The sequence below is a fragment of the Pimephales promelas genome, chromosome 19, assembly GCF_988280905.1.
Source record: "Pimephales promelas chromosome 19, fPimPro1.hap1.1, whole genome shotgun sequence".
In the NCBI taxonomy this organism is placed as follows: domain Eukaryota; kingdom Metazoa; phylum Chordata; class Actinopteri; order Cypriniformes; family Leuciscidae; genus Pimephales; species Pimephales promelas.
This window is the reverse complement of record NC_142787.1, coordinates 23,002,269-23,014,582: the sequence shown is the minus strand read 5'-3', so window position 1 is coordinate 23,014,582 and position 12,314 is coordinate 23,002,269. Positions and strand designations below refer to the sequence as shown.

General features: G+C 37.5%; 1 protein-coding gene across 1 annotated transcript; it reads left to right on the top strand.

The window, feature by feature from the left end:
* The first annotated feature begins 353 nt into the window (after positions 1 to 353).
* On the top strand, positions 354 to 12,259 carry lifrb (LIF receptor subunit alpha b). Its single transcript, XM_039687992.2, has 18 exons — positions 354 to 525; positions 4,425 to 4,521; positions 4,639 to 4,814; positions 4,888 to 5,038; positions 5,149 to 5,397; positions 5,776 to 5,902; positions 6,014 to 6,138; positions 6,224 to 6,360; positions 6,472 to 6,625; positions 6,992 to 7,053; positions 7,133 to 7,343; positions 7,432 to 7,620; positions 7,797 to 7,898; positions 9,122 to 9,289; positions 9,389 to 9,502; positions 9,612 to 9,705; positions 9,800 to 9,863; positions 10,383 to 12,259. Exons 2-18 carry the CDS (start codon positions 4,449 to 4,451, stop codon positions 10,785 to 10,787), a joined length of 2,601 nt encoding a protein of 866 aa, XP_039543926.2. The 5' UTR covers positions 354 to 525; positions 4,425 to 4,448; the 3' UTR covers positions 10,788 to 12,259.
* The last annotated feature ends 55 nt before the right edge of the window (positions 12,260 to 12,314 follow it).

Here is a 12,314-nt window from a genome sequence, read left to right as displayed (position 1 = left end):
TTTGTGTAGAATTCCACATAAAAGTTTCTGCCGCTTTCTACAGAACATCCCGTCATTCTATTCTCTTGGCCATTGTGTATTTTTTTTTTTAAACTTTCATCTACGGATGGATTGCATAACCCCTACGTAAATACATGCTTACAATATGAAATTGGAAGTTTAATTCTTATCTTTTGTCTGGTGGTGATACTCATTGGAAGTAGGCCTTCAATACGCAGGAAAATTATCGATTCTAGAGTTTAAAATCTACGGGATGGAACTAGGGAATCGTTTCAACGTGCGTTAGGGGTTAATAAACTTGTTATTCTTGATTCATTCAAGTGACGCTCAACTTCCAGCACGCTACACTGAGATCCTCCCACGTCGTAGGCTTTCTCACACTTCTGCTCATGTTCTCCAGTGTGAACTGTGAACTACGGGTGAACTTTATTGCTCTCTGTAACTCGGCTTTATGTTTTCCATTTTTGCTTTCGGATGAAAATAATAGAAGGAAAACCGAAGCTTATTCTTCTACAGTGAGGTTAGGTGGGTGTTTATTCTCCTTATTCTTTTAACTGCTCATGAAGAGACTTAATTTACATTTCTCAGTAACCATAATCAACGCTCCTATAATTATGAGTACGATTGGCATGTTTACTATTTGAATGTGTTTTATGGCGTAACTTACCTGATTGTTAATGATACAGTGAATGAGAAAGAGATGAGCAGTGAGCATGCGCCGTTTGTCTTTTCCTCACTCTCATGCGATTAGTTGTATTTTGTTTGATGTATTCTTCAGCCCTTTGGTTTGTACAGCACTTTCAAATATTCCTAAAATAAATTATAATTATTAGTAATAATTAATGACACATGCATGGTCCTGTCCTAACTTCCAACTCGAGTCTTTAGTCAAGTGATTAGCAGCTCTCAGTCACCACAGTGCAAAAAATGTAATGTGTAGATATTTTGTTGTTTTTTTAAGATATGGTGTCTAAAATCCACCAAATGAGAAAGAAAAAAAGTTACAATAGCCTACAATTGATCAAAATACTTAAAATTTTTTATAATTAAAGCTGCAGTCTGTCACTTTTTGGGGGTTAAAAATTTATCCAAAATAATTTGAGTGAGAACATAACCAGCCAGTGTTCAAAACTATCTGCTTGCCTTAGCTCGATTCAGAATAATAAGCATGTAATAATGTTTTTAATTTTCAGTGGTACTGGTGGATTTCTGCAGGAGATTCGAGCATGTCTTTGCGTCAGTACATTAGATCTGTACAATATACTGTAAAGAAGGAGTCTCGGCTTGTAGGCTATATTGCGTGTGTGAGGATGTTGGAGGTGGGAATTTATAGTCTTTTCTCACAACACTTGATATAATGAAACTTAGCAATTTGATGGTGGATCCAGAAAGGATCAAATGACAATCACCAGTGACAACTAGAGATTCCTCCACTGTAAAATGCAAAAGTCTAGTGGCTACAGGAAAAAAGAGACTGCAACCGGGCCCAACAAGGATAAAAATCGGAAGGGCAAATGTAATCACGCAATGCTGATGTTGTTAACATTAACAATTTGAAAACAAAGTAGGCTATATGCATGGTTTGACATGATATGATAAAGGATTGTTAGATTTAATCAGCACGATTTACTGCAATGCTTTTTTTCCCTTTAGTTTGTCAGAACAGAAGTAATGTTACTTTCTTGGTCAGAGGACATTTTCCAGTGAAAATTCTTATGTTGGTCATACTTCCAAAAAGTCAAATCTGTGATTCCAAATGCCAGTATCCACACCGGCGCGGTGATTCATCCATGCTGTGCCGTGCCGAGGCACAACCCACATAAGTTGATAATAAAGCAGAGGGGAAAGAGAGGGTTTCGGGTGTTTCTCGCCCCTTCCCTTGCAGTCTGCCAAGAGTGGGTGTTTCTGGCACCTGCATATACAGGTTCTCTCCATCTTCCATCTTCAAAATATAAGACAGACAATACATATTAGTCACTTCATGGTGGACTGGCTCCCTGGAAATATGGCATTCACTTTGTAAAACTACAATATAAGTAATTGCAAATTTGAAAACTCAACCTTGTACTCTGTCAAGGGTCTATGAAGGAGGACTCAAATGCAGAACGTGTGTTAACTGGTCTCTTGAGCTTAGATTTGTCAATCATATTAAAAAGTTTAACTCTTGGTTAAGGTAAACATGTTAGGATTTGAACATTTGTGCCTGTTCAGTCACCATCTGTGGTGTGTTTACCGTTTACTAATTGTATAGCTGCAGATCATATCTGATGATGATAGTCTCATTCAATAGACATTGAGCATCTATAGCTTTCCAGTAGTAATGCACAAAAAGTCAGCATTGCTTCTCTTAATGGCCTGATAATAGATGTTCAAATAGATTATTTATTCACTGCTTATCCATTTCTGGTCATATAAGCCCATCTAAGTCCAAAGGCGTGTTTGTCTTCATATTACCGCCTTTCCTCTTTGCAAAGTAATTGAATTCCATTTTAGCTTTTATCTGACTCCATTTTATCACAACCTCAAATTTAGCTTAGATTGCCAATTGGTTATTGGTCAATTATTATTGGTCATTTGATTTTTCTATTTAACTCTTTACTAATATTGTAACCGTTCATGTTAGGCGGGTCTCACGATCACAAGCTCGCCAGCTTTGTTTGGTCACTAAAACAGAGGTAGGCCTAATTGCTACCTGAGATCAGTCGCGTTCACGCTTACACAATCAAAGATACTTTGGTATACGCTTGATTTCACGCAGCCGCCATTTTGAAATCGAAAGCGAGGCTCCGGTGGGAGCAACAATAATAATGCCTTGGAGCACCAACCTGAAGCTGCTGCCGCAATTTACACAATTGGATGTTAATATCCAATATAGGATATGTATATAGTTTATTCTTGCTTCTTTTTTTTACATTCTGAATTATATATATATAAAAAATATGTTATTTTATAAATGAATTTCACAGTACATAGTCTAAAGTATGAAAGAAATGTATGTACATTTTTAGAATAACTAATTTCTACATTAAACACAACAATACGCCATCGCATTCGCAACTCTCCTATGATTAAAGGCGACACTTCCAGTTTTCTTTCCACCGGACCCATTTCAATATGGCGGCTGCATGAAATCAGCGTATAGCCCCCATGATTGCATGTACTTGAAATTAAAGTAACGTTTACTTTAGGCAGAGGTATGGCCACTACTACATAAGCCAACCAACTTTACTTCTCGTATGGATTCGTCATGCTGTGGTTTCTCACGTACACTTATCTAAAGTAACATTAAATAAAACAGAGGTAAGACCCACCCAGATTTAGATTGGTCAAGCTGAAATTTGCTGCCCTAAACGGAAATTCACTTCTTTGCAAAACAAGTAGGCCTACACTTGAATTTTAGCGCCAAATATTAGTCGTCACTAATCTGACACAAAACTTGCGGTAACATACAAATCTGTTTGATGTACTTGGGAAAACAATTTCAGAGTCAGTCGGAATAAAATCAAATGTAACAATTTATCATGTCAGGTAAATATATCATGCCAATTTCATAATCAGTTCAAAGATGATAAATACAAAACATCAAATGCTCTTGAGTAAAGAGAGAAGATGCGAACCTGACATTATAAAATACATAAAGCGGAATGTTTTGCGTATACTCCACAATCACAGGCTAATTTGAGTTACAAATCACCACGAGCCTTCTTCAGCATCTCCATAAATCAAGGCAGTTCAAACGTAAGCATCAGTTCACAGAGAGAATTTGCATTAATCACCGTCCCAGACTTAATGGGGGCAGAAGTTGATTTACATGGGGGCACACAGTCAACAAGATATCTCTAAACTCTCCACACCTTTACCTTGCTTTACTTCTGAATGAGACCTTTGTATCAGTCGCAATTGGTTGCAACACCAAACATGTATAATACTGTATGATAATTGTTCATAATTAAACCATATAGACTTTTGGGTGATTTCAGGTAGGGATGGCTGAAGGGAATGATGTGTAAATTGGGAGGTGATCAACTCAAGTGTGATTGTGTCTCGTATGAGGATGGTAATAGCAAAAACAAAATTGCTATTATATGGTATGGAGATAGTATAGCCCTCTCTTCCTTCCAGGTCTTCCAGTTTCTTATAAGGAAACATTTTGAGGGTTATATAAACATACTATTTGTACTCACAAATGATTTGGAGTGTCAAAATCCAAATAACTAAAACCATTTTGTAAACTGTACACATGGGAATTCGGGTTTGAGTCATGTCTTGATGACTCCATTATCAGTCTCTCTCCACTTTACCATCTCCCGTAAATGTCCTTTAATTTAAAACCCATTAGGGAAGACAGTTTGTTTATTTTTGTTTAATACCTTTTTAGAAGATGTTATTCAGCCATGGTTAATGTCATTTTGTTTCCTCAGCAGATCTGATTGCTAGTGGAGACACTGATGAGTTCTATAATGTCAGTCTGGCTTTTCAGTGCTTTGCTTTCTTCTCTGATTTGCACAACGGAACAGGATGGTGAGTCTTAAATGCATTCAACTATATCATTAAACTCTTAATAATACAATAGCCATTTATTTCAAATGTTATCTGAGACCCTTAATTAGAATAAATGTTCAAATTGTGTATCAACAGGGCATCCACTTTCTATAAAAGAGGTGAATGTGTATGCAGAAACAGACACCGATGATTATGGTGCATGGGTGTTGAATGTTGAATGGAGAGATGGGTTTGCTGAAAATAATGAATCCGTGGAAGTCAGCTATGAGGTGCAGGTTTATCATACTGAAAAGATGAATCTTGTTCACAATGTAAGTTGATCTTTTGAGATTCTTTGCTGGAGCAATGGAAGATATGTCTATTCAATGAGAAAAACTGTTTTAGGAAACCGTACATGTGACGCCAGACAATACAACCCATCGTCACTGGAAATGGACCTCACCTATACCATTGCAGTGCACCTCCCATTCGGTCAGACTCAGGCGTCGAGATCAGGATCACACTGGTGAATGGACACCATTATACACGTACGAAGGTTTGTAGCCACAGGTTGCTCTCATTCTGTATGCACATTTTATGCAAAAGAGAATAACAACTGAACAACAAACTGAATTTAACGCTACTTTTTTGCCTTTAAAATAACAGGAAAAGATCTTACTGCCACGGAAATGTCTGTCTATCCTCGTGATCATGTTTTTATGGTTGGGACTAACATCACATTTTGTTGCATCTTCAAGACCGCTCCATCGCTCGATTCTAAATTTCAAATCCGCATCAGTAACAGGACGTACATCACAAAACCACTTCACTGTCTCAGCCCTTCGGAACCGACTTTAGACATACCTTGTGATGACAAAGGAGGCATTGCAGGAGGCTCTTCAGTATTTATTGGCTGTAAGGTTCCCCCCCCCCCCCAACATAAAACATAAACTAACACTTATACAATTCAAAAGTCAGATTTATTTAATCAGAACATACAGTAAAGATAGTAATATTGTGAAATATTATTATGATTTAAAATAATTGTTTTCTATGTTAATATATTTTAAAATGTCATTTTTCCTGTGATGGCAAAAGAACATGATTTATATGCTTACATTTTGATCAATTTATTTGAGTAAAAGTATTTTGCTAAATTAAAGTATTCATTTCTTTCACAAATAAACAAAAATGACTGGCCCCAAACTTTGAACTGTAGTGTATACCAAATGTGTTGATTAGCTTTTAAGTTGAGTCCTGGCCTGAAATGTTTCGTTTCACTGGCTGCTGTAGATCCTCCAGATGACCACAATCTTACATGTATGACACGGGATCTCAGCTCTGTAGAATGTCACTGGAATCGTGGTCGAAAAACCTACCTGGACGGTACTAAAAAGACAATCTACTCACTTAATGGAAGGTAACCCCACAGCCAACAATATATCATCCATTAATGTACAGTGCAATGGTTACTCTTATCATTTGATCCATACCCAGTCTTCACTGATTCTAAGTGTTTTGTATTTGTCAGAGATTGTGATTTCAATAAATGTGCCCTGCCTGCGGTGCCTAATCAGGTGACAACCTGGACTCTGACTGCCAAAAATCCCCTTGGTGTGAAGACTATCACGGATACAGCTGACCCCGCACATCGGGGTATGACAAATTATTTATTTTAATATTGATGAATCTCTTCCACAGTGTTTATTTGTGAATTTAATCTTTGTTTCTTCTTGCACAGTATGGTTGAGAGCACCCAGTAAACTATCCCATGCTGCTTATGCAAGAAATGTCACTCTTCAATGGAGTTGGAACGTGAAAAATTATACTTCATTTCCGATGATTTGCCAAGCGATGCTCAACGGAAGCATTTACAATGTTGGTTTCATTAGTTATTATCTTGCATTAAAAATTGATAACTGTACTCTTTTAGCTCTCTGCTGTTAAACTTTCAAGGCCTTGCATTCTCACAAATGTCTATATTTTCAGAAAACCTTCAGTGGACTGGGACTTTCATCAATTGTCATTGGCCATCTGCAGCCCTTTGCTAATTACACAGTTAAAGTGAGATGTTGGTCTGATGAACATTTATACAAACTGGGTGACTGGAGTGAAAGTACTTTGTTCTCCACTAAAGAGGACAGTAAGTATACAGAGAATTAACTTATTAGAAAATATACTCATTCATTTATATATACAGTATATATGATTTTGTTTTTATAGTTCTACATCATTTTGTGAGTGATACTGCTTTTATACAAGACTTCAATGCAAGACGTTTATATTGAGTAACTTACAGTATGGACACAACACACATTATTTTTTTCTCCACCAACGTGAATAGTTCCTTACGAAGCTATGGCAAATTACACCATTGCACTTTTCTGAGCAACACGCAGTTACATTTCTGGATGAATTAGTGTTTTTGAACTAGTCGGGTGAGTGATGAGTCAATGACTGCCACTCGGCCAATCACGTTTAGGGAATCACACTAATAATCTCTTTTCAGTTCCAGAAGCAGTAGATGTTTGGATTCAGTATTTTGAACAAAACACATATGTTCTGTGGAAGGTAAGTGCAGTTTATATGATTTGGCTCTGTTGTGGCTCTGCATTTTGTGGCTACAATCAATTTTTCTTGTTTTATAAAGCCTCTAACACAACAACAAAGCCAAGGGACGATTACGCAATATAAACTTACCAAAGACAAGAGGAGAGAAATCATTGACATAACACCAGAAACACAAATGTGCTACAATATCTCCCCTGGGAATGAAAGAATTGATCAAAAAATCATAGTCTCAGCAAAAAACTCAGCTGGTCTTTCTCCTCCTTCTATGATCATCGTTCCCGGTTATCCTGGTGAGCATTCAAAGTATATTCAAAAGGCTTTTTAAATGGGTTGAAAAGTGTGTTTAAATTAATAAAGTTTTTAACATACTCTTCACAGACAATAAAGTCAATGTAAGCCAAATCGTTGGTAATGGTGGCTTTGAAATAGCTTGGGACGGATACTTTAATTCCACTTGTGGCTATGTTGTTGAATGGTTTCCAACCTACTATGAGTCACAATGTGCTGTGGAATGGAAGAAGATCCCAGAATGTGACAATCCCGCTTTTTGCACCTGGAAACAGAATGGTGAGTTGAGAACATAAAGAGGAGTCATTTGTCTCACTTCTGAGCTGTTATTGTTTTGATACAGAATTTGTGTAATTGTTCATCAATTGACCTGTGGCTATGTTCATAAAAAACATCTAAAATTACATTTGTTGGTGCTGGTGAACAAATTATTTCAATAATTCTATCTTTCGCAGGTATTTTTGACGATGGAGTGCAATATACTGTCTCGGTCTATGCCTGCATTAATGATAAACCAATGCTTCTGCAGAGGAGTGAGGGATATGCTATAGAGCAACGTAAGCATTCTGTATTTAATAACTGATAAAATGATGTATTGATTGCTCTTAAAAATGAAGGTTCCAAAAGGGGGTTTTCACATCCATTCCATATAGAAGAACCATTTTTGGTTCCCTGAAGAACTTGCAGTTCTTAGCCCTTTTCTATACGACCCCAATCGACTTTTATTTAAAAATGGTTCCCTTCATCTCAGTGGAATAAGATTTTGTGACTTTTCATACATTATCTATCTATACAAACACAAAAAACTGGGCTTGATTCAGTTGTTCTGAAGGTATATGTAGAAAAATGTTTACACTTCTGGTCTTCGGGGTCAATATGACCCCACATTGAAATGATTGGGAAATGTGAAAAAAAAAAAAAAAACTAAATATATTTTCTTCATGTGTCAAAAAAAAAAAAAAAAAAAAAATCTGGCATAATCTGAAAGTTTTTACACAGAAATGAAGGCCTAGTGCTAGAGCAATGTTTCATAAAAAATAATATTTCATATGCTAATGCTAAAGCTAATGGTGTAGTCGAGGAATTGTGTAGTATAGACCATTTCACAAGATGTAAACAACACTGGTCCAGAAGCACTTCCTGTTTCAGTTTGTAACTGTTTTCTGTATTTCACATGTAAAGAAAACATCTTAAAGATGTTTGTTTAACTTTTTGATTCAGTTTTAAATGTTCTGTTGGTTGTATTTTATCCCAGCTTTTATGTAGTGTTAAAAAACTGAAACAGGAAGTGCTTCTGGACCAGTGTTGTTTACATCTTGTGAAATGGTCTATATGGATACAAATATACTTTATATCTCTAAAAACACAGCAGTAATGAATAGATGAGAAGTAAACAAAAAAAATATGATATATGATTAAAAAAATGTATATTTTTTTGTACAATTACTCAATCAATTGTTGGGGTCGTATAGACCCCGAAGCCCAGAAGTGTAAACCGGAAACGAAGACCATTTTAAGGTTAAAAGAAGTCGTTTCTCCTAATTGTGAAGAACATTTTAAAAATCTAAAGAACCTTTTAATGAATGGAAAGGTTCCATCGATTTTAAAGTTTCTTCAAGGTACCATAGATGCCAATAAATAACCTGTAGTTTCGTTCTAAAATGCCACCAATGTTATTTAAGTCTGTGCAACCTAAATGTTTATTGTAGTTTTTCATAAAAATGTTTCATGTTTACCTCACATTGTCTCTATTATTGTGTTTTCTAATATCTGTTCCCAGGACCATCAGGGACAGTTCGGAATTTGAGAGGTAAACAGAATGGCATGAACCTTGAACTTTCCTGGGACGAAGTGCCCCCCCAACAGCAAAAAGGCTTCATAAAAGGATACAGAGTCATAGCATTGGATGATGATTCCAAAACACCTGTTATCACAACAAAGACACTCGGTGGGTTTACTCCCTAATAAGCACCCCCCTCCCCCTCTCCATAGACGATTGTACATTACAAATGAGTAATGTTACTCATGCTTTGTTTTTCCATTTTAGTGCCTGAAATTAGTTTGACCTTAGATTCAGGCTCCTACACCTTCAATGTTAGTGCCTTTACATCTAAAGGATTTGGTGATCCCGCTACATTCAGAATGAACGTCGAAAAAAACAGTAAGGCTAAAGATATTTAATTCTACAATATAATTGAAGCTATTGATGGTTGAACTATTTTATAATGTTCAGTAAACAAATTGTGTGCACTGTGACATATTCTTCATAGTTGAGCAGATGATTGTGGCCACTGTTTTGGGTTTGAGTTCAACTTCTCTTGTCTTCATTATCATCACAGTCCTTTGCTACAGGAAGAGAAAATGGTATGGAAACATCACGTCATACATGTATTTCAACAACCCAGTATTTTCGATTTTTCAATTTTTCAGCTGCAATTAAATCATTACTCTCCTTCAGGGTAAAGAAATTATTGTATCCAGATATTCCTGAACCAAAACTTGCAGGTGAATGGAAATCAAAGGTGAGCCATCAATGTTGATTATTATTGATACATTTCCTGACAGATTCCCCAACCCCTAATTATTATTATGATCTGCATGTATCATGATGTGGGTCACAAGCCAAAAATGGGTTGCGGGTGTGTTCTCATCATGTCTGGGACAACTTTGTATCCCAATAAAACCATATAATAAGCTGCAACAGACTATATACTTGTGCATAGTCATCATAGCAAAATGAATATGCTTAACTTCTTGTTGTTGACATCAAAGGTTGTGCGCAAATTAACCTGCCACTTGGTATAACAATAAAACCTTGAGCTTCTGCAAGGTCAAACTAAATTATAACCCAGACAACATTCAATATGGCTCACTTGTAATACAAACGCTTTTTGTGGCACACAATAATATAATAAAAAATGGGAATGTCATTTTTGTTTACTTTTATATGAAAAGCAGTTTCGCCACTTGACCCTTATCTGTGGCACACCAGTTAGAAATTATTGTCCTAAAGACTTTTAACAAATGTTTCCTGTTTTCAGGGCTTTAACTGTACCCAGATGAATGAGGGGTGGATGAAGTGTGAGATCCATGAAGTCCACAATTCAGAGCATCCTCTAACAACGGAAAGTCTGCTTGGCGCTGACCCCATCCGCTCCAACTCGACAGTGTTTCCTGCACAATATTACAACCAGGATATGTCTAAATCTCCAGTTCTCTATCCTCCTCGACAGCCCTGTGCTCAGAAACTTACCTCAATTGTTGAAAACCCTTCCTATAATATGTCCATTCTAGAACCAGTCGATGTTGCCCAGATGTCTGAGCTTACTCTGGAAATGGAGGATAGTTACCTCCCAGCTCCTAACTGTGTTCAGAATAAAGTTGCTGTTAAAGACTGCTCAGGCTACAAGCCCCAATCGACAATGCCTAAATATATAACTACATAGACCTCAGTGTTGTGCTATAATGCACACCATGTATATCTGAATTATGCCAGTGAATTGATGTTAGCTATATATATGTTGTACATACAGTGGGGACATACTGCCGATTTTGCAGGTTTTCCCACTTACAAAGCATGTAGAAGTCTGTAATTTTTGCACTCTTCAAATGTGAGTGACGGAATCTAAAACAAAAATCCTGATCACATTGTATAAAACCAGACCTTAATATTTGGTACAGAAACCTTTGTTTGCAAATACAGCGATCATATGTTTCCTGTAGGCTAGTTCTCGACCAGGTTTGCACACACTCCAGCAGGGATTCTGGCCCACTTCTCTATACAGACCTTCACCAGATCCTTCAGGTTTCGGGGCTGTCGCTGGGCAATAGGGACGTTCAGCTCCCTCCAAAGATTTTCTATTGAGTTCAGACCTCTCCAGGACTTTGAGATGCTTCTTCCGGAGCCACTCCTTAGTTGCCCTGGCCGTGTGTTTTGGGTCATTGTCATGCTGGAAGACCCAGCCATGATCAATCTTCAGTGCTCTCACTGAGGGAAGGAGGTTGTTGGCCAAAATCTTACGATACATGGCTCCATCCATCCTCCCCTCAGTACGGTGCAGTCATCCTGTCCCCTTTGCAGAAAAGCATCCACAAAGAATGATGTTTTCACCTCCATGCTTCACGGTTGGGATGGTGTTTACGGCGAGTGGAGTTTAGACAAAAAGCTTTATTTTTGTCTCATCAGACGACATGACCTTCTCCCATTCCTCCTCTGGATCATCCAGATGGTCATTGGCAAACTTCAGACGGGCCTGGACATGCGCTGGCTTGAGCAGGCGGACCTTCCTTGCGCTGCAGGATTTTAATCCATGACGGCGTGGTGTGTTACTAGTGGTTTTCTTTGAGAACGTGGTCCTAGCTCTCTTCAGGTCATTGAGGTCCTGCCATTTAGTTCTCAGTCGATCCCCCACCTTCCCCGTGATGATGCCCTACGAGGTGAGATCTTGCATGAAGCCCCAGACCGAGGGAGATTGACCATCATCTTGAACAAGATGTGAACCATTTTCTAATGATTGCGCCAACTGTTGTTAGCTTCTCGCCAAGCTGCTTGCCTATTGTCCTGTAGCCCATCCCAGCCTTGTGCAGGTCTACAATTTTAACCACTGATTGTCCTTACACAGCTCTCTGGTCTTAGCCATTGTGGAAAGGTTGGAGTCTTTCATTCGGGTAATTTTGGAGTTAATACAAAATAAAGTAATGAGTGGAGAACAGGAGGGCTTCTTGAAGAGAAACTGACAGGTCTGTGAGAGCTGGAATTCTTACTGGATGGCAAGTGATCAAATTTCTCATGTCATGCAATAAAATGCTAATGAATTAGGCACTACATAAAAATCATACAATGTGATTTTCTGGATTTTTGTGAAAATGCATTTCTTTTAATTACTGTGATGAAATAAAGCTGTGACCTTCTTTAGAACTGCCTGTAAATTTGCATTGTATTTCACTAGTATTTATTTATTATCTATATTACA

Bases quoted from the DNA above. Each gene is read 5' to 3' on its own strand.
- lifrb (XM_039687992.2), top strand. From the start codon at position 4,449: ATGAGTTCTATAATGTCAGTCTGGCTTTTCAGTGCTTTGCTTTCTTCT. The intron at 7,899-9,121 runs GTAAGCATTCTG...ATCTGTTCCCAG, and splicing joins GGGATATGCTATAGAGCAAC to GACCATCAGGGACAGTTCGG. The intron at 9,290-9,388 runs GTGGGTTTACTC...TTTCCATTTTAG, and splicing joins TATCACAACAAAGACACTCG to TGCCTGAAATTAGTTTGACC.